We start from the raw sequence: 27,833 nt of genomic DNA, 5'->3' as shown, positions 1-27,833 counted from the left end.
AAAAATGCTATAGGTCCCGCCTTTTATTAAGTTAAAGCCATTTGCTTTGCTATACAATACCATTAGCAAAGCTAATGGCTTTAACTTAACAAAAGGCGAGACCTCTTGCCTTTTGAATGCTTGTTTTATTTTAGACTTGGCCATCTCAAAAGGTATATCGTTGTTTAGTTGCACAAAACATTTGCACGATGTTTGCAAAATTCCTCTTCTTTGGTGAATCCATTTAATTTGTGAAACTCCCTTTTTAGGACCAAAGTACAAAAACGCACGTCAGTCTCCACATCAACCTAACATATGATGATCTTGGGCAATTTACACAGTTTATGGCCCATTCCCTGTCATTCATAGGATAAGGTCTTTTCACAATAGAAATGGCCAGTCACATTGTAACAACATTTTAGCAATGCTTAGTTTTCACTTTGATGTGTGAAGCATATGCTTTATTTATGACATCTGTGGCAAATCGTTTTGGGGAGTTGGATAGGTTTAAAGACACTTTTTATGAAAGCTTTTGGATTACTTTTAGCTACACAATAATTATGTATTCCGTCTACAACTATACTCTTTTCAGAACATTCATATCTGGATATAAACTATTTCCTCATTTGTCCTTGCAGGCACAAGAGTCATGATTTGAATGGTGTAGCCCAAAAGCTCTTGGAAACCCACTGAACATAGATTATTGCTATATTTTATTACTAAACAAGCAGTCACAAGTGCAATTACTTTAGCAAAGCCAATACGTCTCACATAAATAAGACCTATTGGCCTCTACCAGTGCTTGTTAGCCTTGGCTTCTCAAAGGCAAAGCTTGGACTCATCCTTTCAAAACACACATGTATACTTTACATGCACATAAGTGTTTTTTGCATTTCCCAATAGCTATTCTATATAACGTAGCACTCACAGTAACACAACATATGTGCATAAAGAACAAACTAATAGAGGTGTAGTTGCAACATTTACCAGTTACTTTGTAAAAAAAAAATTGTCTGCATAGAATTTACCACATGTAATGGGAGAACAGAAGTTTGTAAGGCAAATATTAAAGCATGCACATGGGCGGCTTATTCAAGTGATCCACAAAACTCTGTAAATAAGTTGCAATGGTATGTATCTTCTGTACAGTAACCTACTACTTAATGAGTATTACAAGAATTCACCCAACAACCTGTGAACCAGGGCAGGTGTGGCTTATTCACACACCAATAGGCACTTGGGCCTGGGATGTTTATATGCATACACAAATACACACACATACGTATGGCTATCTACAAATTCCTTTCAGATGTATACCCAGGGAAAAATTGGATAGCAACAGTAGTGTTTTTTCTGGTCCTAACAAAACAAAATGTCACTATTGGGGTGAACGATAGAAAACATTCAATACCCTAAGATGGGGATGCCGAATAAAGCAACAATGATGCCTATATATAAAAATACATAGATCCTTACTAGTTACAGACTGCATTATGCCTGATTTCACTGCTGTAGGCCACAACAGTTTTAAAAGAACACATAGATCGTTTGTCAGATATCCAGTTACACAGAAGGGGGACATAAAATAACTCTCTTCCTCTGCGTACTCAGATGTACCGCATTTAAGGGTGATGCAGGTAATGACACTTCCTACTGCCGTTGTTCACAACCCTGTTTGTTTGACCTGGGAAGTTTTCAACCTTTTTTCAGAGAAAAGAGCTTCACGGAGAAAATTATACGCTGTCTTACTACCTGTACACCGTCAACTTCTACTGAGGGAATGGGTCTCACTCATATAAGAACACTTACAAACCCCTTCTAAGGCACTATGTCCTCAAAGGCAAGACAGCACCTTTTTACCAAGGGAGCCTGCCCTCTTAACACAAATGACATGGCAGGACCTAACACACTAATTTATCACTGAACAAGGTGTTTATCACAAGAACACAGGGGCAAGTCAGCTTCAGTAAAGAAGACTAATCATAACCACATTGTTAGGCGAGGCACCCCCAACCATTATGATCGTTCACTGATGAACAAAATTGAAAACATGCAAGACAGGTTCAACGGGGAGACTTATCTCGACCCTATAATGGGGTATGACGACCCCCAAAAAGTGAGTTACAGAGGAACTTTAGTTTGTGTACACACACGCAACCACCTGTTTTGGGTCACCACCATTTTGGGTAAGTGGTTTGGAAGGTGTTTAGTGCGAGGACTATTGTCTTGAATTGTAGTACGTATATGTGCTATACTGCTTCTGTGGGACTCCATAGACCCCTGAGTTTTTTTTTAATGTTGATGTATGCTCCACGTCCTGTGTGGAATGCAACCCTTGGTATGGTCGTAGCGGTAGATAGCTATTTGCCGAGTTCAAATCTGCACTGTATGCATATATATTAGACTGGTTCCTGAGCCAGCATAAGTATCAGTGGAAGCATCCAACCTACTGGTCTCTTGTAGGTCCAAACATAAACTGTCATCCTATTGTGAGGGTTATTCACCCCCCTCATCGCCGAAAGCTGGTTGACTTTTTTCAGCGTGTGATCCAAAAAGTTATTTGAGTGCTGGAGTCCAGCTCCTAAGTGAAGGCAATATTTTGGCAGTTGGAATGAACCGGGGCTGGGTGTGTAAGGCCTGTTTAAGTATGCATCATCAGTCGAGATCGAGATAAATGTGGTTTGGAGTCAAACATGGCAATAGGAACAGCGTCCTCCTTTGGTGCTGTTTTGACCAGCGTTGTGGAGCGAACAAGTGTTTTCTTGTGCTGGTTTAGAAGTCTGTTCGAAAGTGAGAGCAGAACCTGAAATGGGCACAGACTGTGTAGAGGACTGATTCGGTGGTGGTGACCCGAGTGAAGGCCTCCGCGGATCCATGGGACCTGAATACGCACCACAGGGAGCTAAAAGAGTGCTAATGATTCACAATATGGCTTCTCTAAAAGCCTCAAATTTCCTGAGACATGGCCGTTTGCCCCATAAATTCAGGGTGCATCGGGATCAGCAGCAGAATCAACTCATTGGCGAGGTACTGGGAGGCATATTGGCATCCTCATAACTCACAAGCTTGGGACAAATCAAGCTTGGCCTTTTTGTACTTCTTCTTTACCTTACTCAGAGTCTTGTACCACAACAATGACCTGTTGCGGAACAGGTCCATGCCATCTACTTCAAGTGGAAACAGGACTTATGCAACTTCTTGCTGTGCTTGGCAACATCCAGCTTGCTTTGCGTTCGTGGATCTCCTTCAGATATAAAGGCACAGTTCTTGCTTGACTTGAATCGTATCCGTAATCCAAACACAAGGAACTCACTCAAGGGCTCTGTCACAGACATCTGTTTATAACAGTCCCTACAAGGTTTAAATCCTGTTTTAGGATGGGAAGCATTCACTTGTGCACTGGAAAATACGAATTTTGAGAAAAACAGGTCAACAGATGAGACAAAAAAGTTAGGCGATAGCTCTGGATGCACATACGAAAGTGCAGAAAGAAAGGATCTGGTAAAATCCGCCAAGAATAATAGGTCATTTTGATGAAAGGAGCCATTGAGAGGGTGCCGGGTACGGAAATAGGAACTGAATGATACTCCCCCCTATTTTCTAGTGTCAAAAAAGTATGGAGACCTTTGTCTTATTTTAGATCTTAGACCTCTCAATTCGAGATGCTCACGCTGGCCCAGGTTCTTCCTACCATGGATCAAGGAGACTGGATGGTAGAGTTGGGCTTGCAGGACACCTATTTCTATGTTGCTTCTGCTCAGCCACAGGTGCTGCTTGCAGTTTTGGGTGGGCCAGGAGCATTTTCAGTGTATTACCCTCTCCTTTAGCCTTGCCACTGCCCCTTTGGTGTCCACAAAAGTGAAGGTAGTGGTCACAGCATATTTTCAGAGGTCAGGCATACCAGTCTTCACCTACTTCAAACGTTGACTGGCGGGCATGCCACATTCAGTTGTAGACCACCGCCAGACGATGGCAAACTTTCCAACATCATTGGGGTTCCATGGGTTGAATTCACACTGGACTCTTTCTCGGAAGCTCATGTTCATCCCAGTCATCATGGGTACTGTGAACTTTCTAACCTTCCTTCCAGATCAATGATTCTAGGAAATCAGTGTTTCTGTCTAGATCCTGGGGCTCAGTGAGTGTGTCTGAGGCTTCTTGGTCCGCTTGAATTCATGCATCCTGCTTGTTGACCATGCCAGACGGCATATGCAGGCACTGCAGTGGGATACGAAGTCTCAGTATGTCCAGCACCAAGAGAACCTGCCACATTCTATATAGGTTTTGGAGGGGAGAGCGAGAGAGAGAGGTCTGCAGCAGTGGCTACTCAACTGCAATTTGACCTGCAGCCGACTCCCCTCCATGCCCCACCTAGGCTGGGGGATTCTTTTGGGAGAGGTGGGTATCATAGGACTCTGGTATCCAGTGGAAAACCAAATTCATATATCCATATCAAACTCCTACCAACAATGAAAGGGAGTCGAGTTCAGGTACTCAGCGACCAACACATCCGCCATGTGGTAATACACCATGCAGGGCCTGGGTCCTGTGCCAGGAAGTCCTGAGTCTCTGGAACTAGCGGAATTGTCAGGGCATTTCCCTGGTTGTGCACCATTAGCGGGGTCTTAAGATGCCGTAATAAACAAATTCAGTTGGTGATGCCTAGCAGATCATGACTGCCAGTTACACCCAGAGGACGATGCAAGGCGTTTTCCAGCAGTGGTGAGAACCCTGGCTCAATATTGTTTGTCCTTGCTAAGAGCATGCAATTCTAGCACTTTTGCGAGCTGGAGTTCCATAAGGCTATCTCTTGGAGACTCATTTCAGCAATAGTGGAGTGCAGGGCTCTGGTATGCCTTCCACTTCTGCCTGTTTTGTCTCCAGTACTGAAGATCAGGAATGACCTGGCACAACTTATATTGTTGGTTCCAGATTGGGCGAGGACTGTGTGTGGTATCCACAATTTTTGAGCTTGAGCATCTGTTTTCCAATCCGGCTACTGCTTCAGAAGGAACTTCTGTCAGAGCAGCAGAGCAGGGTCTTGCACTGGTGCCTGCACAATCTTCACCTTCCTGCGTGAAGATTGAGCAGTGGCAGTTGACTTCATTTGATCGCCATCTCGAAGTAGTGGATCTCATCCATGTAGGCGGGTGCTGGGACATATTTAGGCTTGGTGTGGCACCCAAAATATGTACCCGTTGCAAGTCAAACAGTTGTATCTATTGTTGTTCACTTTGTCTTGGCCCAGTAAGTTCTTACAGTGGCCACTGTTAAGGGTAATTTGTTGGCTCTTTGTGCATTTGGAGGACCAGCCCTCTTTCTTTAGATCACCTTTCTGGTAAAGTCTTCTAACCGCAAATTCCTTACATTATAGTTTTTCCCAGGTGTCAGACTGAATCTGGAAAATCATGAGCAGTACTTCTGCACATTGGTAGGTGGCTCTTATGGCTCAGTTGATGTTTGCGCCAAATGTGATGTGTGCAGTGCCTATATAGGCACCCACTCCAGCGCATTGACATCAGTTCCTTTCTTTCTGTGCCAACCCAAAAGTGGTTACATTTGAGGAAAGAGGTAAAATAAGATTAAGGATACCTTGTGATTTAGTTGTTTCACTGGTGAACATCATTGTATTAATCATTGTACTAAACAGTATGCAAGGTTGTAAAACTTAGTGTTTTTTATGTCACTTTAGCTTTACTATGGTAACAACATGGATTTTTACCTGTGAGCTATATTGTAATAAATATGTGAAATGTAGAATTATTGATGGGTAATCGTGAATATTTGAGATATTGTGCACAGAGTGAATCTGAGTGAAGTCTAATGGACAAGAGCGAAGCACAAATTGTCTATGATCAGAACCCGGAGCTGAAAAACATCCCCTTTCTTCACATTTTACCCCCTTATAATTTTGTCAAGTATGGCCCCCAAAATCATCAGCCTCTGCTTTCAAGTGCTGCACGGGGTAGAGGAGTAATTGAAGAGCCATCCATAACATGGCCTCTCATCTATGACCCCCTTGACTCAAATAAAGAAAAAAAACTCCTCCTGCCACCACACCATCCTCTGTTGATGCTGCTCCCCTTCCCTCTTGAGACTGAGTATAATAGGGCCTCATTTATTTTCTATGGCTTTACATATACTGATTCATATTAGATTTGTGGTTCAAACCAGCATTATGAACATATACCCTAACAGGGCCAGTAGTATTACATTTGTATGCATATTTTATAAAGGCACTTAGATTTACAGAAGGTGCTGTGATAACTTTAATTGTTCTTACATTATTTTTTTCTTAGGAGCCTTGTTGATACAGTATATGCCTTAAAAGATGAAGTGCAGGAGTTGAAGCAGGTATGCATCTTATCAAGCAACCTAAATATGTCTTATAGTTTATTTCCCTTGCCTTTTATAACATTTGTTGTGGCTTAGCGATTTTAGCAGTAATTAGATACATTGTCGCATATGAAATTCTTTTGTGCATATGTCTGGTTATGTTCTCATTTTGTAGGGTGGGTTTTTTGTGCAGGCTTTTGGAGAAATTCGGCAATATTAACATCGGTGTTGCCAAATAGTGGTTGATTAACTCACATTTTCAGGGTACAAATATACTTCATAAAAGTGATTTGCAGGTTATATTTTCTGGTTTTAGCCTCCAAGTGCTTCCAGTACAATGGGAAGGAGGTATTGCTCCACAGATCAGGGATTTCTACCGTTTAAACTTGTTATGCATTCTTTGTTCAGAACATAGCAATACATATGACAATTTTTTCAAGGTTTCTCAATGTCTAGAAGACCTTGTGTAAGTTCATCAAATTTTGAATTCTGGAAATATTGTAAACCTTTTGTGTAGTAATGAACCATTCTATATCCACATCTTCCTGCAGATTCCTTACCTTATGTGTTATTTCTCAGGCTGCAGACTCATCTGGAAAACTTATCCCCTTCAATCTTTCTCCAGTACAGTCAGGTGCTGCCAGATGGTTTCAGCTGTGTCTCTAGTATGACACCCAGGAGTTTTTGAACCGGCTTACACAATGGCATCACTTGCTATTTTTCTGCGCCTTATTGAGATGGTGTGTCTTGTTCCCTGAAAATCCAGATACTGGAATGATGAGAACAGAAACTTCTAACCCCTGTGCAAGTTGACACCTTACATTTTGCTATGCTGGATCTCTTTAGGACAGCTACAGTTGCTTTTGCGTTACCCCCACAAGGGGTGGTGGGCATGATCTGGCAGTTTTGGCAATTCGGACAGCTCCCAATAAAGCTGCGCCTCCATATGTTGTTGCCCTGGTGCCCAAGAAAACAAAACCTGCCAAGGCACGCCAGTCATTCTTTAATCAGAGCCTCCTTTGGTGCCAGCACAGATTCCGTCCATTAGGTAGGCTACAACACTGCCCTCAAGCCATCATTGTTGGAGGAAATTATTTCAATGATGTATCCATAGCAGAACAACTTCCTAGGGCTCAGAATTTCACAGAGAGGGCAGAATTGTTAGGCTTTTACATAGAGGCTCTTGCAATGCATGATCAGAATTTGGCCTGCACAGTGTCATGTTTTGGAGGCCTTCCCCTTAAATGAGTGCGGGTGACTTTTTTTAAAATCTAAATATACAAAATGTGAGTGGCCTGGGCACTTCGCCTAAAGGAGACATTCTTTATCCCGGTGTTCCCCTTCAGAAGTTTCCTTTTTTACAACTGTGGTACAAAAAGCACCCCAAGTCTTGGAATTGACCTAACCCTCTGCAGAAGTGAAGTCAAATATATTGACGGAGAGTTTGCAAACCTCCACCTCAGTGGTGGACACATTGCTTTCATTTAACAAGGTTGTTCAGTCATGGCTGCATGAGAGAAACCCTTCTCAGGCGCACGGCCACAGGCACATAACCAGATGCCAACTGCCTACTCTGTGTGACCCAGAGTTATTGACCTCTCCCCGTACCTGAAAAGTTGGGTAGTGTAAGCTTCTTCAAAACAAAACCCAATTGGCTTTCCTATGACACCCCTAGCAGAGAGTCAATTACATTTTACTCTATGGGCTGCAAGGTATTTTCTTCCAGTAGCCTAGCTTTCCACAATGCAAATGCAAACTGCATTATTGTCTGATATGTACACACCCTGTGGGAACCGCCAAAGCTTACCAGATCATACAAAGAAGCATTTTACTGGTTTGGTCAATGACATCTTGAATGTCTCTCAGCAGATTCTAAAATGTGACCTGGACCTGCAGCTCAATCCATGGCTCATCAGGAGATGTCCAAAGACCTGTCCTATGGTGAGCGGCTGTTCAGACAGAACACTAGATTACATTAAAAACAGCAGAGCTACTGTTCACTCGCTGGCCCAGCCTCTGCAGTGAGGAAATTGCATAAGTAGTGTTGAAAGTTGAGACTGCTTCAGGCAGTCCAATCCTGGTACAATCAGTCTTTCTGGCCAGTGCTGTGTTGACTCTGCTGTTCTCAAACCTGCCCGATTCCTTTCCCCTGTATGCTGCCATTTTATGATAGGTGGCGGGGGGGTCTAAAGTTTTTTCAAGATTTTGAGGGGAATTACTACAACTGATCAGAGGGTTAGCCAGGTAATCCGCAAGGGCTACATGCTACCCTGGTCCATCTCCCTGACTGCCCTCCTTACATTAGGATGATCTCTTTGCCACACACCAAACTTTTGGATGTGGAAATTTGTGCCTATTTTAAGTCCCTCAAATTGGAGGTTTTGCTTTGACATATATGGGGTACCTCTGGAAGAAAACATTGTGTGTTTGTACTCCTATTTACTACTTTCTCCTCAAAGCAATGGTAGTTTGAGATCCATTCTTGGCATCTGACTTTTGAACTTGTTCATTTGGCAGAACAAGTTCAAAATGCTGTCCATGAGCCAAGTTGTCTTGGCCCATGGATTGATTGTGATCACTGGATCTCTAGGACACCTATCGTCATCTTCCAATCCTCCGTACCAAGATATGTTACCTAAGGTTCACCAAGGGGTCCAAACTGTATCAGTTCATGGTTTTGCAGTTCAGACTTATAACCATGCCATGAGTTTTCATTAAAAGCAGTGCCTGTTCTGGCTGCTTCACTACTGTTTTTAAAAGTCCATGCATTTCCATACTGGTTAGTGAAAGCGGAGTCCCTTGTGCTAGGAACACGCACAGTGTACAACGACTCTCCTCTGCGACTTGGGCTTTGCCTTCAATGCTTAGAAGTCTCACCTGACCCAATGCAGAGGTTAACCTTCATAGGTGTGCATTGAGGCTTTTACTCCTCCTCAGAGGATCACGGATATTCTGGAGAGAATTCTAAAGTTTTTGACACATCATCCCAGTTCTGCAGGTCTTATATCTGCTGGACCTCACTGCCCATTGTGTCTTACTGGTGTTTCACACAGATGGTGGATTAGGGCCCTCAAGTGGTGCCTGTGATGGTAGACACTCCAATATCAAACAAGCCGCTCTGCTCGTTCGGATCCCTCATTCAGTACATCTGTATATGCACCGGTGGATGCAGCCCTCCAACCTCTTGATGAGCTGTCCTTCGGCTCCCGAAAGCACAGGCAACTGTGCTCATAGATGCCTCCTCACTGGGTTAAGGTGCCCATCTGCTCAAGGCCTTTGGTCTGTCGGCGCAGCACATGCACATAAATCTTCTGGGCCGGGGGTGGTCCGCCTTGTCATGAGGACATTTCCTTATTCCTTCCATCTCAGGGAGCTACATTCACATTTGTTCTTACAAAACCACCGCTTTCAGTTATGTCAACAGTCAGGGCAGTGTGGGGTCATGGACTCAGTGTTCAGAGGTGATATGCTTGTGGCAGTGAACACACCAATGTTTTTCCCAATAGCAGTTTGTCTTGCAGGCTGTCTAAATGTGATGTGAGAGCTGATGCACACTGCACTCTTTAGCTGGAGGATCATGAATGGGTACTTCACTGTAAAGTGGTGGAACTGACCTCCAGATTAGGGCCGTCATTCATATATTTCTCTGCCTAGAAATGTAAGTGTCCTCAGTTTTTGTGCTATACACTTAACTCTCTCTGGTTCCTTAACGTATGCGTTCAGGTTCAGATGGTTTTAGGACACCTGTATACATTTCCACCAAAAGGTTATGCACAGCTAATCCTAATTTCCCCAGATTGGGCATGGAGGATTTGGTGAACCGATCTTTTGGCACTCAGCAACCTCTTCCTCACAGAATGAGCCTACTTTAGCAGAAGGATTGTCACGTCCTTAATTCAAAAAGCTGCAGCTGCACATGTGGACATTCTGATGAGGTTTTTTTCATTACATGTGAGGCCAGGAAACCCACTGCAAAACCCATATACATGGGTTCCTGGAACAACTGTGTTCAGTGATGTCAGTTGGCAGGCCTAGTTATTTTTTTCTTTCTAATTTCTATCTTACTGATGTTCTTCGATTTGCACTGGCCTGTGAAAAGCAGGGTCTGGCAGTGGCTACAGTTAAGGCTATTTTGCTGGCCTTTTTGCCTTTGTGTTTTCCCAACAATCTTGGTTAGATCAAAATTAGTGGCATGTTTTCTGAAAAGTCTGCTTTACTTGTTACCTCCCAGTCAAGTCAAATAACTTTATTTCGGCCACCAGGGCCATAAAAGTACAAATGCAAACATGGTTGAAAAAGACATTGATTAAAATATTTGAGTTATTTCCATACAGTACAAGTTGTCGTAAAACTTCCCCAATAAATATTATTTAGAATATCATTCATTCATTCATTGAAACTTTATTTTGGCTATTAAAGCCATAAAAGAACATTTAAAAAAAGATACAACCACATGGGATACAGATCACACGGATAATCAATTAGCACATATGCAAATCAATGGTACACAAGGAATATTAAGGTCACACTTCGGGAGGTTGGCCAATAAAAATCATCACTATGGGGAAATTTGGCTAAATAAAAACCAGAGTAAAAATATAATTTAACATACAAATATGAAAACCAATTAAAAAAAAATCGTATCCATGATGTACCCAAAGCTCAAGTAGCAGCCATTTAAGCAGGTATTATTATACTTCACATTAATTAATCGACAGGTACCTACACATATAAACTGCGATTTTTTTTTTTTTTTTTAATATCCGTAGTCACGGCAGATGGTAAACAATAGCAGATGATATGAATTCTCATATAAATTTTTAAGCAGGTGCCTTCGTTTACACCATAGCTTACAGTACAAGACAGCAGCGTTTATCCATGGAGGTGGTGGGAAACGTACTAAGGATGGGCTCCCAGACACAGGTTAATATTTGGACGTGGAACGTCAATGGCTTAGGCAACAAGATTGAAAGGACTCTAGTCTTGCAGCACCTGAAGCGACACTCTCCTGATGTGGTTCTCCTGCAGGAGACGCATTTGTGGGGAAATAGATGTCAGGTATTAGACCGATTTGGGTACAAGATGGCTGCCCACTCGTGTTTCACGTCTGGGTCCCGGAGAGTGGGCATTTTACTGCGCAAGACCTTTCCTATTGTGCTCACCTGGGTGTTGACAGATGACTCGGGTTGTATGGTGGCTGTGGCGGGTAGGTGGGAGGATCTACACTCCACGACCTACACACGACTGGGATCCTTCCTGTCGGGTCTTCCGGTAGGGACAATTCTGGTGGGAGGTGACCTAATTGCGGTTCTGTCCGCCGATCTTGATAGATCGGGCGGGGGGCAGGGACACAGGGCTGAGCAGGGATTACGGGGCTTCCTGAAGTCTTTGGGGCTGAGCGACCTATGGTGGGCACATCATCCCTCTTAGCGACAGTACATGTTTTATTCGGCCAGACATGGGTCCTTTTCTAGTCTGGATTACCTGTTGACGCGCACTGATCATTTGGGAGACTTTTCAAATCCTCATATTATGGCAAGGGGTCTCTCTGATCATTCCCCGGTGGGTGTTACCCTGCGGGGGGCAGTTATTAACAGAGCGGTGTTTCCTCGTATTGATCCATGGCATTTGCGGTATGACGAGATAGGGGATAAACTCGGGAGGGCTCCAAGCTATACTTTGAAGAGAACCCGGGATCAGTGGACTCCCACATCACACTTTGGGAGGCGTACAAGACCGTCTTGAGGGGGCAAGCACAGGCCTTGATTGGAGCCAAGAAGAAGGAGGAATCAGTACAGATTAGGCGGCTCAAGGGGGAAATTGCGTAGCTTGAACGGGGGTGGACGGCGCGTCCCCGCTGGGCAGCCGCCATGCCCTGGCACTTAAGCAGAAAGAGCTCAGGGCCCTAGCGGAGGGCGAGGCGAGGGCCTTTTCCCTGGCCACGCAACATCGTATTCATGATGTGGGTGACAAAGCCCTGAAGCTCCTGGCTTGGCTGGAGCGCAGGGATAGGGAGTGCTCCTGGGTGGCGGCGGTGCGAGACCGGTCGGGTGCCCTGGTGTCCACTAGTACAGACATCGCATAGGTGTTTGCGGCGTACTTTGAGGTATGCACCGCGGTATGCACCAGGACTGTGAGGCATTCCTCCGCGACTTCGCACTTCCCACTCTGTCCCAGTCCCAAAGTGATGCTCTGGAGACAGCTTTGTCTGGGGACGAGATTGGGGCGGCGCTCAACTCTCTGCAGTCCGGGAAGGCGCAAGGTCCTAACGGGCACCCCATTGAGATCTTTAAGAGACAGTCGAACATTGTCACAGGCCCTCTTTTGCAGATGTACCAGGAGGCGCGACAGGTGGGGATGTTACCGCCCGACCAGAGAGAGGCCACGATCGTGGTTATTCACAAAGAGGGCAATCCTCCTACCGGCCGATCTCACTTATAAATGCGGAGGCGAAGATATTGGCCAAGGTCCTGGCGGACAGGCTTCTCCTGGTACTGCCGGATTTGATTCATGTAGACCAATTGGGTTTCATGCCACGCAGGCGTACTAGACACAATTTGCGTCGCCTCTATGGCGTCCTAGATATGACGGAGGGAGTGGGGGACACGCAAGCGGCTTTAATGGCGCTGGACGCCTCCATGGCGTTTGACAGCATTGAGTGGCCCTACCTCTTTGTGGTCCTGCGGCGGCTTGGCTTTGGTCCGATCTTTTGTAGTTGGGTCCGCCTCCTATATGAGCAGCCACTAGTGCGTGTACGGATCAATGGGACGGAATCCAGGGCTTTCCAGCTCCCGCGGGGTACGCAGCAGGGATGCCCCCTGTCCCCTCTCTTGTGTGCCCTGGCGCTTGAACCGTTGGCCCACTGGATAAGGAGAGATAGGTCGTTCTGGGGCCTGGCACTGAACAACGACTGGGAGGAGCGTATTAGCCTCTATGCGGATGACATAGTGCTATACATGGCTCAGCCCTACCAGTCGATGGCACAGGCTCGCCACCTTTTTGAGCTCTTTGGGAGCTACTCGGGTTATCGCATCAATTGGGCAAAATCGGTCATCTTTCCCCTCTTGGGCCCCCCTCCACGGTTACCGTCCCTGCCCTGCGGTGCTGGCAAAGGATGGCTTCAGGTACCTGGGGGTGTTCATTACCATGAAAAAGACAGTTTCTAGCTAGGAATCTGAAGCCCCAGTTGGCGCGCCTTCTCACTGACGTAAGTCATTGGCGTACGCTGCCTCTGTCCCTGATGGGGCGTGCCGCTATGTTCAAGATGCTGACGTTACCCCGCCTCTTGTATATCCTGCAGGACACGCCATACTGGATCCCGGCTGGGATTTTCAAACTAATATCACAGGCTGTGCGTCCGCTTCTATGGAACGGGTCAACCCTCGGATAGCGTTGAGCAAAGTGACAAGGGGGGTGTACGACGGTGGGCTGGCCCTGCCGAACGTGCAGTTATATTACTGGGCGTCCCAGCTACAGGTGGTTAACGATTGGGTGTATGCGGACAGGTCGGAACCGGCCTATAGGGTGGATAGATTTGTGATGCCGGGGGGGGAACTGTGAATCACTGTTCTACACCAGGAGGGCACGCGTTGATTGGCCCTCGCACACCGGAGTGGTGGTACAATGTTGGAGGGAGGCGACTAGATTTTTGGGGTGGGCGGGATCCTTGATGGGCAGGACCCCCCTGTGGACTAGGGGAGCTGCTGAGGGCAGTGGCCAAACTGGAGGACTTTAAAGGTTGGCAACTTATTGGCATCGACTATTTAGGGGATGTATGGAAAGGGGACGCCCCTCGATCATTTGACTATTTGCAGAAGGAATATGAACTGCGAGACTCGCAGCGTTACCACTACCTGCGCCTCCTACATACTTTGCGCTCTCACATTCGAGTGGGCACCTCTGTCACGGAGTAATCCCCCTTGGAAGATCGTTGACTCCCTGATCCCATACTTGAAAAACCCACATCCATGATCTACCGCAAACTGATCAACAACGTGCCTGATTCTTTGACATCGTTGAGGGCGACCTGGGAGAGGGATCTGGGCCCCTTTACGGATGACGACTGGCAAGATGCGCTGCAGAGCCCGCGGGAAATCGCGATACGGGTCCGGTTACGGCTAATCCAGCTCAAACTTCTGCACCGGGTATACTACCCCCATACCCTGCTACATACTTTGGGTGAGTGCCAATCCTCTTTGTGCGCGTGGGGGGGGGAAGGCTCTTTTCATCACATATTATGGGAATGCCCGGAGATAGTACCCTTTTGTACTAAGGTCGCTGACATGATGGCGGAGGTGGTGGGTTCACCGGTCCCGAAGGAGCCCAGATGGTTACTCTTAATGATCAAGGGGCCCAAGGATTAGACCAGATATGTGGAACTCTGATTGGCCATGGCACTGGGGTGGCTAAACGGAACATTGTCAGGGCCTGGGGGGTCGTCTGCTCCTCCACAGTGGGACCAATGGGAGCGGGACCTCGATTGGTGTCAGAGGGCAGAGGAGACTATTTACAAAGGTTGGGGTGCCCCAAAAAATGGAAGATGATCTGGGGGCCTTGCAGAAGATATAGGGGAATGGGGGCTGCTGGCCTGGGATAGGGGTATTCCTGTGAATGTCTAAATGATAGTTAATAGTGATGAAACTTTACATTGTACACTGCTTGATTGTTTTTTGTAATCTGACCAATGGATTGACGTGTTAACTGGGATGAGCACTGTTAAATAAAAGATTTACCCAAAAAAAAAATGTTTGCAATAGAGTATGAAAGTCTGCTCTTGCTGCAGCTTTTGCCTCTACCGCTGACCAGTATACGTTTTTGAAGGCACTTTTTGAAGGGAAGGATTATAGTAGCTGCATGGGTCACTAGTTTGGTAGCCCCGGTGTACTCTGGCATCTCTTTGATATATTTGAGCCAAAGAATTCCTACTGAGTGGCCTGTTAAAATAACATCCTGAAGGGCTGTTGTGTAGTGCTCAGGTTTTGGGGTAGACCATAGCCAAGCAAAACAAAACATTAGGGGAGGGCCCTAGGGAATGTTTGGAGACCTGGCATGGACATAGTCCCCAATTATAACTTTATTACATATAAGATGTCCACAGGTCCTAATGCAAAAGACTACCTCGACAAAGATGCAATTCTAAAAAACAGCAAAGGATATAAGTGTGTTAGGTATCCTGGAATTCTCCTAAAAAGTAAGGATACCCCTCAGTCACCACTCGGTACCGCCCTAGTCAACATCTGGGACTCATTTTGACCTTCCCATTGTGAAACATAAATGATGAACACAGGACATGATGAAGTGTCCTACATCAAATTATGAATCACTGAACGGTCCTTCAGATGTTAGCTGATAATCATATGTGATGGGTAAAAAGAAATTGCAGTGCGTGTAAGTTTTTAGAAAAGTGAATTAAGATTGGGTAAGTGAGCAACACAGTATTTTATTCTTATTACTCCGTTCCCCAAGATTAAAAAACAGAGCAAACTAGAGCAGTTTAAACAAATATCTGGTCGGATTAAAGTTAGGTGGACATGTTTCAGCAATATAAATGGACACTCCTGTCCTTGCCTTCCTCAGGACCTTCAAAAGTGATTGCTACTGCAATGTGCAACGTGAACCAAAAAGGTGTGTTAGCAATAAAGGAAAATAGTTTCACCTGAAATCATAGGTGTCTAACGATTCCTTTCTGCATGTGGGCTAATTGGCCACTTAAAAAAATAATACAATTATTACTGAATTATAGTTCGCATCTTGAAGAGGTCGTAGGCTACACGTCAGGTGTCTCTCTATGTCGACATCCTGGTATGACATAAATGTCCGTCATAGATGCATTTCGCAAACATTATCATTAGTTACATCATGTTTTATACTATTCCATTGATGCAATATCACTCCTGCTTACCTATTTTGCAGGAGGAAAAGGCCTCACCTCGCCTGGCTGCGGCTCAGGGAGACGAAGAAACAAAGTTAAATGTCCCATTTCCTCCTATGTGTCTGTGTATTCTCAGATACATGTTCCTCATTTGTTCGTTATATTCTTATTTATAGATGTATCCAGTTAGGCAAATTAACTCCTGTCCCACTGTTCACACATGCTGAAACTGGGCCACAGAAGATTCTAATATTGTTTTTGGCGTCATTAATGTATGGTGCCACCTCCTGTCTAGCACTGACCAGTTCTAGTGTGCCGAGATGACTATCTTACATGTTCCTTTTACGAAGCCACTATAGTGTGTTTACACACAAAATGAACATCTCAGCCCTTGGATAGCAAGATGCCAAACCCTCTTGATATTCTGCCAGGCACAGTGATCATATGCCGCAAACTGAAAATAGTCATATGGTGCTAACAAACTGACCCAAGGTAGGCTTTCGGAATATGTTATATCGTCGGTGCCCTTTCATAACACTGACGTTAATTCTTACGAGAACAATAAACATAATGTCCCCCTCACTTGTCCGTCGGTACTTCACGGCGGCTTCCAAGCCGTCTCGGGGAGGTACCCGGCGGCATTGTGTGGCCGTATTTACTTCCTGCGATTACGGCTGGTGTATGGCGCGTCACGTAGTACGATCACGTGATAGTGCGTCATATGTTTGACTGGTGGGAGTTGTGGTTCCCTTACTCCCATGTGCCCATAAGACGGCATTTAGTCTGTATCTTTACAGATGATGACCTGTATCGTCAATAGAAATGTTAGATAATAGACCAGATCGAACAAGTCAGTATTCTATTGTGTTATAAATGTCCTGCTGAAAGTTCAGGTCATTGTTAGGTAATACGGCCAAACCTCCGTATTTCAGATTAAAATTACCAGTGATATGTGCCTATATTCCCTAATCAAGATCGGTACTCTTCTGCAAGTATAGAGGGGACAAGTGAGTCATCATATACAGCTGGATTCAAACAGAGGAAGTCCTACACTGCTGACTCTCATTTTCAATAAAACTTTGAGATATACTGTTTCTGCTAGGGATAAGCCAACAAATATATACTACCACCTCCATAAGCAACAATAGTAGACCATAGCCTCCTTCAATATAGCAATGGGCGAAGTCTGGCTTTACCCTGAAGATTTCTTAAGCTCAAATCCATAAAAAGTGGAACTAAAGTGGTACTTGGAGGAAGAGAGACCAGTTTACTTAGAAATTTAATTTCAGCAACCTTACGTGTATCAATGTGTGATCCCAAAGCTCTGCACCATAAAAAGCTGACCCTAATGACTTTGCTTTGTACAATTGAATAGCAGGCCGAATAGGTTTAGAGTAAGATGCTTTATACTCTTTGTGGATTACCCCAGTTATTTGATTACGTTTAAAAACCGCTTTGGTGAGATACTTCTTCCATGCCATATTACTGCTAAAAATGATACCGAAATAAGTAAAACTATGAGCAGTTTTGAGAGGCTCACCCCCAAAGATTAACCGTTTTTATATGATTTATGGGGGTTTAACATCTTTAACTTTGTTTTATCCGTGTTGAGCTCTAATCCCCTTGCGGCACAGAACTCTTTAAAATATGACAGGAACTTCTGGAGGCCACTTGGGGTCTCAAAGACCTACAGAGTATCAGCTGCAAATAAAAGTATTGGAGGTTTTACATGAGCTAGCACGGTTGCATCAGTATCAATTTGAGTTAAAAAGGATGCAATGTTTATATATAGTGAAAATAAAGTAGGGGTCAGCACACAGCCGTGGCGAACACCTCTACCTACTGTGATGAGGTCTATCATCTCTTCCTGGTTCTCCCATCTTATTTTGCAAAATTCTCCTCATGAAGGAGGACAACCAGAGATACTAAGGGTGGTGACATTTTCAGATTGATGAGTGTTTGCCAAAGTTTTAAACGGGAAACTAAGTCAAAAGCCGAGCGTAAGTTGACAAAGGAGACTTATACGGTTCGAGGCATGTGGGCTGCTGAATTCATATCTGTGCATAGATCGCCGCCTAGTGTTGGGTCCGGATGATTGCACATTGTTGTCCTGGAAGAGTCTTCGAAGTATCACGAGATAGGTGGCTCCTCCCCTGGACTACAGTGCGCATGGGCATCAACTCCATCCTCAGATTGTTTTTTTCCGCCATTGGGTTCGGAAGTCTTTAATTCCCTCTTGTCGGAATCGATAGAAAAACTTTCTTGAGACCAAAAGGTCTTTAGTCTATACGTCGGTATTGTCTTGCGTTCGGCTTTACTTCTTCTAGCTCGACTCCGAGCCGGATTCTGTACTTCCGCGTGCTCTCGGCGCGGAAGGCCTAGTCGACGCTCCTGACCTATCGACCATCCATCATGGACCGAAGTCCATTCAAGAGATAACTCGAAGTACCCCCACATCGACGTCCACCCGGTGTGCAACAAGTGTCTGTCGCCGGACCACGATGAAGCCAAGTGTATGGCTTGTTCACGCTTCAGGTCCAAGAAGACACTTAAGCTTCGACGAGCTGCGCGCCTGGAGGCCCAGCAATCTGCTCCGGCGCCTGCGGACATCTTCGATGCTGGGGATGTCGAGAACGAATATATCCAGGACGTTTCTGACTCAAACCCCGCGTCGGACTTCGAAGAAGACTACGACGCTGATGCTGAGGTGTTTGAAAGCGAAGAAGTCGCCGAGGAGGTAGGAGACGACGACCGTTCCCTCGTGGCCATGGAGGATAGCTCGGACGAGGAGCTTCCTCAAACTGACTCTGGGGCCGTGCCTATTCATAAGGCCCAGGTCGAGGGATCCCCTTCGGGCCTTACCCAAGACCTCGATATGGTTTCCACGGCCCCGCCTTCAGGCCCGGCCACGGACATTGTTACCGAGCCACTCCCTGGCAAAACGAAACCGAAAGTGAAACCTACGGTCTCGTCGCCAGATACGGCACAGGTGCAATCATCGACACCGAAAGTGCGCATCGCTTTGGTCGGATCAAAGACTTCGGAGGCTTCGGCGCCGAAGAAGACGAAGGTGGCTGTGGAGCCGAAAAGTCAAGTCAAGGGCGTCAAGACAAAGTCTGCCGCGCCGAAGGCTAAAGTAAAGGTGCTCGATACTGGCGCGTCGGCGCCGAGACCGGTCGACGCCGGCAAGGGCCTTGTCGACCCGAAGAAGGCTGTCTGCGAACCTAAGAAAAGTCTCGGTGACCCGAAGAAGCAACTCGATGACCCGAAGGTCCTCACTACCCCGCGTCAGCACGACAAGGCCAAGGGCGCTGCGCCCCGTGAGTCGGCTCCGAAAGTGGCCTCAAAGGACTCCGTGGAACCGGCGCGTCCATCCGCCGCGTTCACCAAGAAGGTGACTGGCTCCCTGCAACGCATCCGTGACGGCACCGCGGCGGTCGAACCGAAGGACCCTCCGCCTGCAAAGCCTGTGGAGAAACCAGTTAAGGCGTCCACGCCGATCCTCTTCACGTTGCCACCTAAGACGGTGCCGAAGGCTTTCGCTCCTAAGGCAGTGGCCGGTGTGCCCGAAAAGGTCTCCGAAGGCGTCGTCGGTGGTTCACGGCCCTCGACCTCGACGACCTTCGGGGGATGAGCGTCAGTAACACTTCATCGACGCCGAAACGGGCAGGCTTTCCCTCTTGAAGCGGAAAATCACCCAGGAACCCCAACTGGAGTCTTACAAGATCCCTCTAAAAAAAGGACTCTACTTGCTCTCCGGTCTTGGTGGAACCCCTTTTACCACAGACTCATGATGTGTCGCCCACTTACTCAGATGTGGACGCTGATGAGGGAGATGATGAGGATGAATACAGTTATCCAGTCTATACAGACCCTGAGGATACAAATGAGCCATGGGCAGCTGGTGGTGACCCTGGGGATCCTCATTCAGGACAAGACCCTCAACTCTTTTCTGCAAAGACTTCACCTACAGAAGACTCTGGTGCTTTCAAAGCCCTCATTGAACGGGCTGCTAACAATCACAATGTCCAGCTGCATGCTGACCCTGTGGATGTGGGCTTCCTTTTTGACACTTTTTCAGTATCAGAAAAGACTGTAAAAACTCTGCCTATGCTAAAAGGTGTTTTAAAGCATGCTGCTGAGATCTTAAAAGAACCTACCAGGGCGAGGGTGATCAACCCTAGGATTGATAAAAAATACAAGTCGGCGCCTACTGACCCTACCTACATTAAGGGACAGTTGCCTCTGGACTCCCTTGTCGTCTCAAATGCCCAAAAGAGGGCCAATTCTCAGACTAAGGGTGATGCTCCTCCCCAGACAAAGAATCCAAGGTCTTTGAGGCTTCGGTAAGAGGGTGGCAGCACAGGCAGCCAACATCTGGCGCATTTCTAACACACAGGCGCTTCTAGCGCGCTATGACAGGGCGCACTACGATACACTAGAGACCCTGTTGCAACACCTGCCTGATCAATACAAGGAAGGGGCTGAGATGCTGATTCAAGAAGGGAAGCTAATCTCTAACGCTTCCATTAAGTGTGCTCTGGACGCAGCTGATACCGCGGCCAGAGCTGTAAACACCAGTGTTATGCTTCGGAGGCATGCCTGGCTGAGAATCTCTGGATTTAAGCCAGACATCCAAACCACCATCCTGAACCAAACGGTTAACCCAGATCACCTGTTTGGTCCAGAGGTCGACACCACCCTAGAAAAAATGGAAAAGGACACCGACACTGCAAAATCCATGGGTGCCTTATAGTCCCAGCAGTTTCGGGTGGGTCCTTTCGTCACTCCAGCACTAGAGGCATCTCAAGGGGTCAGCTCTCCCAGTCCACGCAATACTACAAGGGCAACACCCAGACTACTTACGCCAACAAGAGTCGAGGTGGATATCGTGGCAACAGCGCCAAGGGCAGAGGACGTGGCAACAACAGCTCCAGGTCCTCTACCACCAGCAAACAGTGACGCCTTGTCACTGCCCCCCGACCACACGACACCGGTCGGGGGAGACTCCAGCAGTTCCTGCCCGCCTGGAAGTCCATCACCACGGACAGGTGGGTCAGAAAACTTATCCAATACGGTTATTGTCTGGAGTTAACATCCACTCCCCCCAACATGCCCCCAAGGCACCGTCCTATGTCGGACGAGCACTTGCACTTATTGCAGCAGGAGGTCACAGTCATGCTGCAAAAAGGGGCAATACAGCTCGTGCCTATGCAAGAAAGAGGCACAGGGGTCTACTCCCTGTACTTCTTAATACCAAAGAAGGACGGGTCCCTCAGGCCCATCCTGGACCTCAGGCCACTCAACTACTACATCCTGTCGGAGCACTTCCATATGCTGACCCTGCAGGAGGTGCTCCCGTTGCTCAGGCAGGGGGATTTTCTCGCAACTTTAGACCTAAAGGATGCGTACTTTCACATTCCATTGCACCCTTCACACAGGAAATACCTCAGGTTCACTATCCAAAACCAGAACTACCAGTTAAAGGTTTTGCCTTTCGGTGTCACCACAGCACCCAGGGTGTTCACAAAGTGCCTGGCGACAGTGGCGGCGCATCTCAGGAGACAGAATATCCACGTCTACCCCTATCTGGACGACTGGCTCATCCAAGCGCAGTCAGCCCAGCAATGTGCCGCCCACATGTCCCACACCATTCACCTCCTGCACGATCTGGGATTCTCACTAAATTATCCCAAATCCCACCTCCAGCCCGCCCACGTACAGCAGTATCTGGGTGCGACCATAAACACTCTGGCAGCCACAGCACAGCCAAATTCAGTAAGGGTCAGCAGCATTCAATCGCTGATACAAAAATTCAGACCTCAACACTCGCTTCCAGCAAGAGTGTTCATGCAGTTGATAGGCATGATGGCCTCCTGCATTTCCATAGTCCCGCACGCGAGCATACATATGCGTCCGCTTCAGGAGTGCTTAGCACGTCAGTGGATTCAGGCTCCCGGGCAGTTGAAAGACCTAGTGTTGGTGAGCGGTCGGGCATACAACTCTCTGCATTGGTGGAACCCACGAAACCTTTGCAAGGGCCGACCGTTCCAAGAGCCTGTGCCACAGATCATCCTGACGACGGACGCTTCTCTCCAGGGATGGGGAGCTCATGTACTCCATTACACTGTGCAGGGACTATGGACGCAACAGCAGAGGAAGATGCACATCAATATTCTGGAACTGATGGCGATCTTCATGGCACTAAAGGCCTTCAAAGTACATATGTGCAAGAAGGTCGTGTTGATCCGGACGGACAACATGACGGCAATGTACTACATTCAGAAGCAGGGAGGAACACACTCTCCGCAGCTGTCTCATCTGACTCAGAGCATGTGGAAGTGGGCCATTCAGAGGAACATGTTCCTTATGGCAGAACACCTCCTGGGCAAGGACAATCAGATGGCGGACCTGCTCAGCAGGCACAGCCACCAAATGCACGAGTGGGAGATACATCCATCAGTACTCCAACCGTACTTCCAAAGGTGGGGTCATCCAGAGATCGACCTCTTCGCCACAAGGGATAACGCAAAATGCCAAAGCTTCGCCGCCAGGTTCCCACACCCACAGTCGCAGGGCAATGCGATATGGATGAACTGGTCAGGCTAATTTGCGTACGCTTTTCCCCCAGCACCCTTGATACCGCTGATGGCACTCAAGCTCAGGCAGCACTCAATGACTCTCATCCTGGTTGCTCCAACGTGGGCTCGCCAACCATGGTACACCACGTTTCTGGAACTATCCGTGGTACCGCATCAGAGGCTACGTCTCACACCCAGCCTTCTTACGCAGAGCCATGGCGACATTCAGCATCCAGATCCGCAACAGCTCAACCTGGCGATCTGGCTCCTGAAGTCCTAGAGTTTGGCTACCTGCGCTTGCCTTCCGACTGTATGGACATCATTCGGGAGGCGAGGAAGCCCACCACCAGAGCTTGCTGTGCGGCAAAATGGAAGCGGTTTGTCATTTATTGTGCAGACCACAACATTAACCCTCTAGATGCTTCTATTCAGAATATCATGTTACCTTTTCCATCTGTACAAATGTAATCTGGCCTATGCTTCCATTCGCATACATCTATCTGCGATGGCCGCTTATCTCCAGAATAGGCAGCACCTCTCCTACTTCAGGGTGCCTGCCATTAAGGCTTTTCTGGAGGGACTCGAACGAGTCATTCCTCCGCGGATTCCACCAGCTCCGGAGTGGAACCTCAATGTGGTCCTCACCCGGCTGATGGGTCCTCCCTTTGAACCACTGCATTCATGCGAGATTCAGTTCTTGACGTGGAAAGTGGCTTTCCTCATAGCGATTACATCGCTACGGAGAGTTAGTGAACTACAAGCCCTAACTATCCAAGAGCCATTCATTCAAATTCATTCTAACAGGGTGGTGCTTCGCACTAACCCTAAATTTCTTCCCAAGGTTGTGTCTCAATTCCATATCAACCAGACTATTGAATTGCCTGTTTTCTTCCAAAATCCTGAGTCATTGGCGGAGCGAATGCTCCACACCCTTGACGTCAAAAGGGCCCTGATGTATTACATCGATAGGACCAAGGATTTTAGGAAGACTAAGCAACTCTTTGTCGCCTATGCACCACACCACAAAGGTAACCCTATTTCCAAGGCTGGTATTGCTAGGTGGATCGTTAAATGTATCCAGATCTGCTATCTGAAGGCAAAACGTACTCTCACCATTCCACCACGGGCCCACTCCACCAGAAAGTTGGGGGCCTCTATGGCATTCCTTGGAAACATTCCTTTGGAAGACATATGTAGAGCAGCCACATGGTCTACCACACACACATTTACAAAGCATTATTGTGTTGATGTGCACTCCAAACAGCAGGCAGCTGTGGGGCAGGCTGTTCTCAAAACACTTTTCCAAACTGCTGCAGCTGGCACGGGCCGCCGCCGTTAATGGAGGGACTGCTATGTATTCTATGCACAGATATGAATTCAGCAGCCCACATGCCTCGAACAGAATATGCTACTTACCAGTATGCATCTGTTCTTGGCATGTAGGGCTGCTCACATTCATATCGCCCGCCCTCCTCCCCGGCGCCTGTAGCAGCTGCAGTATTCACATATACTCATAGCATGGTCATCATTCACTGAGTTTCACTCCATCTTGGCCACAATGGCTAAAAACAATCTGAGGATGGAGTCCATGCCCATGCGCACTGTAGTCCAGGGGAGGAGCCACCTATCTCGTGATACTTCGAAGACTCTTCCAGGACAACAATGTGCAATCATCCGGACCCAACACTAGGCGGCGCTCTATGCACAGATATGAATGTCAGCAGCCCTACATGCCAAGAACAGATGCATACTGGTAAGTAGCATATTCTTTACCCTTGCCAATGAGCACTGTCCGCCAATAGATCATAAACTGTAAGGCCTGGTCTATTGTGGAATTTTTTTCAATCAAAATCCCACCTGGTAAGGACTAAGAATTGACTTGCCTGCCATCCAATCTTTCATTTTTGCAAAAACACATTGGCCGATTTTCTGTATACAGTCAATAAGCCTTATGGGTCTGTAGTTAGATGGTACTGATCGGTCGCCTGCTTACGCAAAGAGATGACTCTGGCACCTTTTTAGGACTCAGGGGTGGGACCTCCCACAGTGATAGCATTCATTCAGAGCAAGATGTATCATCCCTGAGCCTCCTTATTGGATAGAAAAACATCAGCTGGAACACAATATGGGCAAGCAGCTCTACCCTTGACTGTGGCCCTTATGGATTGTTCTATCTCCGCACAGTTGAGCAAATCATCCTTAGGAAAGTAGCAGAGTGTCTGGAAGTTATAACAGGAGGGAAGGTTTGGGAAAATGTGGGAGCTGGAAGCAGTGTATAAAGTGCCAAAGTGTTTGGCTCACATCGATGAAGCTACACTATTTAATGGACCGGGTGCAGCTGGAGCACCCCTATGAGTGACTAGCCCCCAAAAACAGGGTAAAATCTTTGACTGCACAAGCTAGGTTAGGAGTGGCCCATCTCTGATCGTCCCAATTCCTTTTGGCTTTTGCAATAGCATATTTATAAACTTTACAGATTAAGGTTATGCTGGGCAGCTCTCGGTTTTTAAAAGCCCTAGCTAAAAGTCTTTGGTGTTTACGACACTCCACGTCAAACTAGGGTGTTGCCTTAGTCGTAACCTAAAGTTTGCCTGGACTGTAAAAAAACCTGATATACGTTCAAATAAAGCAGTGTGATTTGTGACTAGTTTGTTGTGGGAAATTAGTTGCCCACCCTTTATCAATGGCATGGTATTGTTAAATAGTTGGTGATGGCAAAAAAAAATTCAGGGCGGTTAACCGCTTGATTCCATCTTAAATGCCTTTTTGCGAAGGTCATTCGGACATCCCTAGAGTGAAGAATAGGAACGGAGCAAGAGGGATGATGGAACAAAGTCCTTTCAAGGACAAGGCAAAGGGGTTGTGGTCACTCTTGCATCGTTCAAGGATGGTCATATCGTTGACATAGAACCACAACCTAAGGTCAATCAGTATATAGTCAATCCTACTTGTGTGAAATGGTTTGTTAAATGTATGAGCACCCATCGTGTCTGATTTTGTACACTTTATCTTTGCATGTGACTGTAGCCTGTTTAAGCCAACTTGTCAAAGTTTTTCACAAGTAAAATGGCGAGGGAAAGTTAGCAGGCTGTTGGGAGCAAACCTTATCCTATTATACAGTTTTGGTGCTAGTATGCATGTGAAGTGACACGTTGTGTGGCTAATATTAATTATATAAGGGCTCTTACATACTTTAAGGGCACCAAGGGGTATGTTCTGCACATTGCAGTGCACACTCTGCCCTTAGTCGAATTCCACTAAATCTTGCAGCCATACTCTGCAGTTAGTGCCTGAAGTTGGAGAGCAGCCTGTGACCACCTCCGGATGGGAGGAATGTAGAGTTGAGGAATTTACCATACTTTATCAACTTTGGAAAGCAAGGAGGTCCCATCAATGTCTAGCGGTTCAAAACTTGCATTAAAATCACCGGCTATTAAACAATTAACATTTGGAGAGGATGAATCAAGAAGCCCTTCGAGTTTTAGGATTGTGCGCGATAAGACCCCTCCTTTGGTCCCTCTATTATATAGATTATAAAGGTGAACCTTCAACTTGTTTTTACAGATGATTTCAAAGGCCAAAGTGTCGGGTGATCAAAAATGTTGTTGCCGTGTAACCCAATTAAGGAAAGCTTTGACCCAGAGGGTTAGGCCTCCAGACGGTCTACCCTGTTGGCCTGAAGTAGCTGAGATAGAAATGTTTAGGAACCCAGGCCTATAAATTGGCTCAAGAGACCCTGTTTCCTTTAAGGAGCATAATTTGTGTTCATCCACAAAAGTGGACAAATCAGGTAATGAGCACTTAGACACGAGTCCAGCAAAACGTTCCATGAGATCAAGAGTAAGTTATTAGAGGTCGTCTGAGGGGGCATAACAGAAGAAAAGGTACTTTCAAATGGACGTCTGGGTGAATTATCAGAAGATATAAGAGTATGTAATACTTCTAGGTTAGATAAAAAACGAGCAGTGCTTTGACCATTACCGGTAGGAAATACATGTATGTTCATAAAGGAAACCTCTAAGAAGGTGGTCATGTTTGTAGGTGTACGTTGTAGAGTCTGTCAAGTTTAGGAATGGGGACCTGCTTGATTGAAACGTAATGCGTAGATGTGCATTAAGATCTTGTGAGTTTCTGGCTTGATATATGATGCACACTTATGTAAGTGGGCACCCTGCACCAATTCAGACAACCCTTAAGATGATTTTAGTGGTCTTAGACAACCTTAGAAAGCTCTCTACATGGTAGCTGGGGAGAGTAGCCTTCAGGCTTAGTCCAAAAGGAGTGTAAAGCAGCTTGTTTTACCAGAACATAATCATATTGATATAGACTAAGTGAAAAGGAATCACACAGTGTATTTATAAAAATATGTATTTATTATATAACACTCACTAACACATACAGTTATCCACTAGCCAGAAATACGCACAATGCACACAATACTTTTCAATAGAAACAGGTAGGTAGCATGTAATACACGTGGTTACCGGGGGGCGAACCACAACTCGCGTCAAGACTATACCCAGACGACGTAGAAGTGTCAGGGACCCAAGGAACCACGCAAGGTAAGTAACTTGGAGCCCCACTGAGGCAGTGTGGGGTGATGACCGTGCAATCATGCAAGTCAATGGGTAATTCGTGTTGCAATTTTAAAGAAGGCCCCTTCCCAGTGGACCCTGAAGAAACCTAGTGGAAGACAAAAGTGTGGATATCCTAGGAATCAGGATAGCTACACCAGGGAAGCCGGGTGCATAGTTGTGAAGTGGCATCGGAAACCGCTGTCGAACCCAATGGAGGACTTCAGGAAAAGGCCACTGCTGGAGAAGGAGAAAGTGTCCGGTTGCACCCAAAGGTGGATTCAAGTCGAGAAGTACCTGAAAGCAGAGGGGACAGAGTCTATGCCACTTGGAAGTGACCAGGAGGCACAAAGACGAATGCCCACCAATGTTCGGTACTGCACGAGAGTTGCCGGTGACCTTGGAGCTGCAGCTGTGTGGACCAGGCGATGCTGGAGTCTTACACGAGCTGTTCCACGTCGGATTTCGAGAGTTATTGGATCGGTGTCCGGC

At 46.5% G+C, this 27,833-nt stretch overlaps 1 protein-coding gene across 2 annotated transcripts in view; it reads left to right on the top strand.

Annotated features, from left to right (window-relative positions):
* ARHGEF7 (Rho guanine nucleotide exchange factor 7) overlaps positions 1-27,833 on the top strand; it is a 1,058,374-nt gene that overhangs the window by 980,758 nt on the left and 49,783 nt on the right. For both annotated transcript variants that reach the window (XM_086934741.1, XM_086934740.1), the window contains one exon: positions 6,279-6,333. In XM_086934741.1, coding sequence (XP_086790867.1) covers positions 6,279-6,333 — 55 coding nt within the window. The remainder of the gene's footprint in view (positions 1-6,278; positions 6,334-27,833) is intronic.

This window comes from Lissotriton vulgaris, chromosome 8 (assembly GCF_964263255.1).
Source record: "Lissotriton vulgaris chromosome 8, aLisVul1.2, whole genome shotgun sequence".
NCBI classification, from domain to species: domain Eukaryota; kingdom Metazoa; phylum Chordata; class Amphibia; order Caudata; family Salamandridae; genus Lissotriton; species Lissotriton vulgaris.
This window is presented reverse-complemented; position numbering and strand designations above follow the sequence as displayed.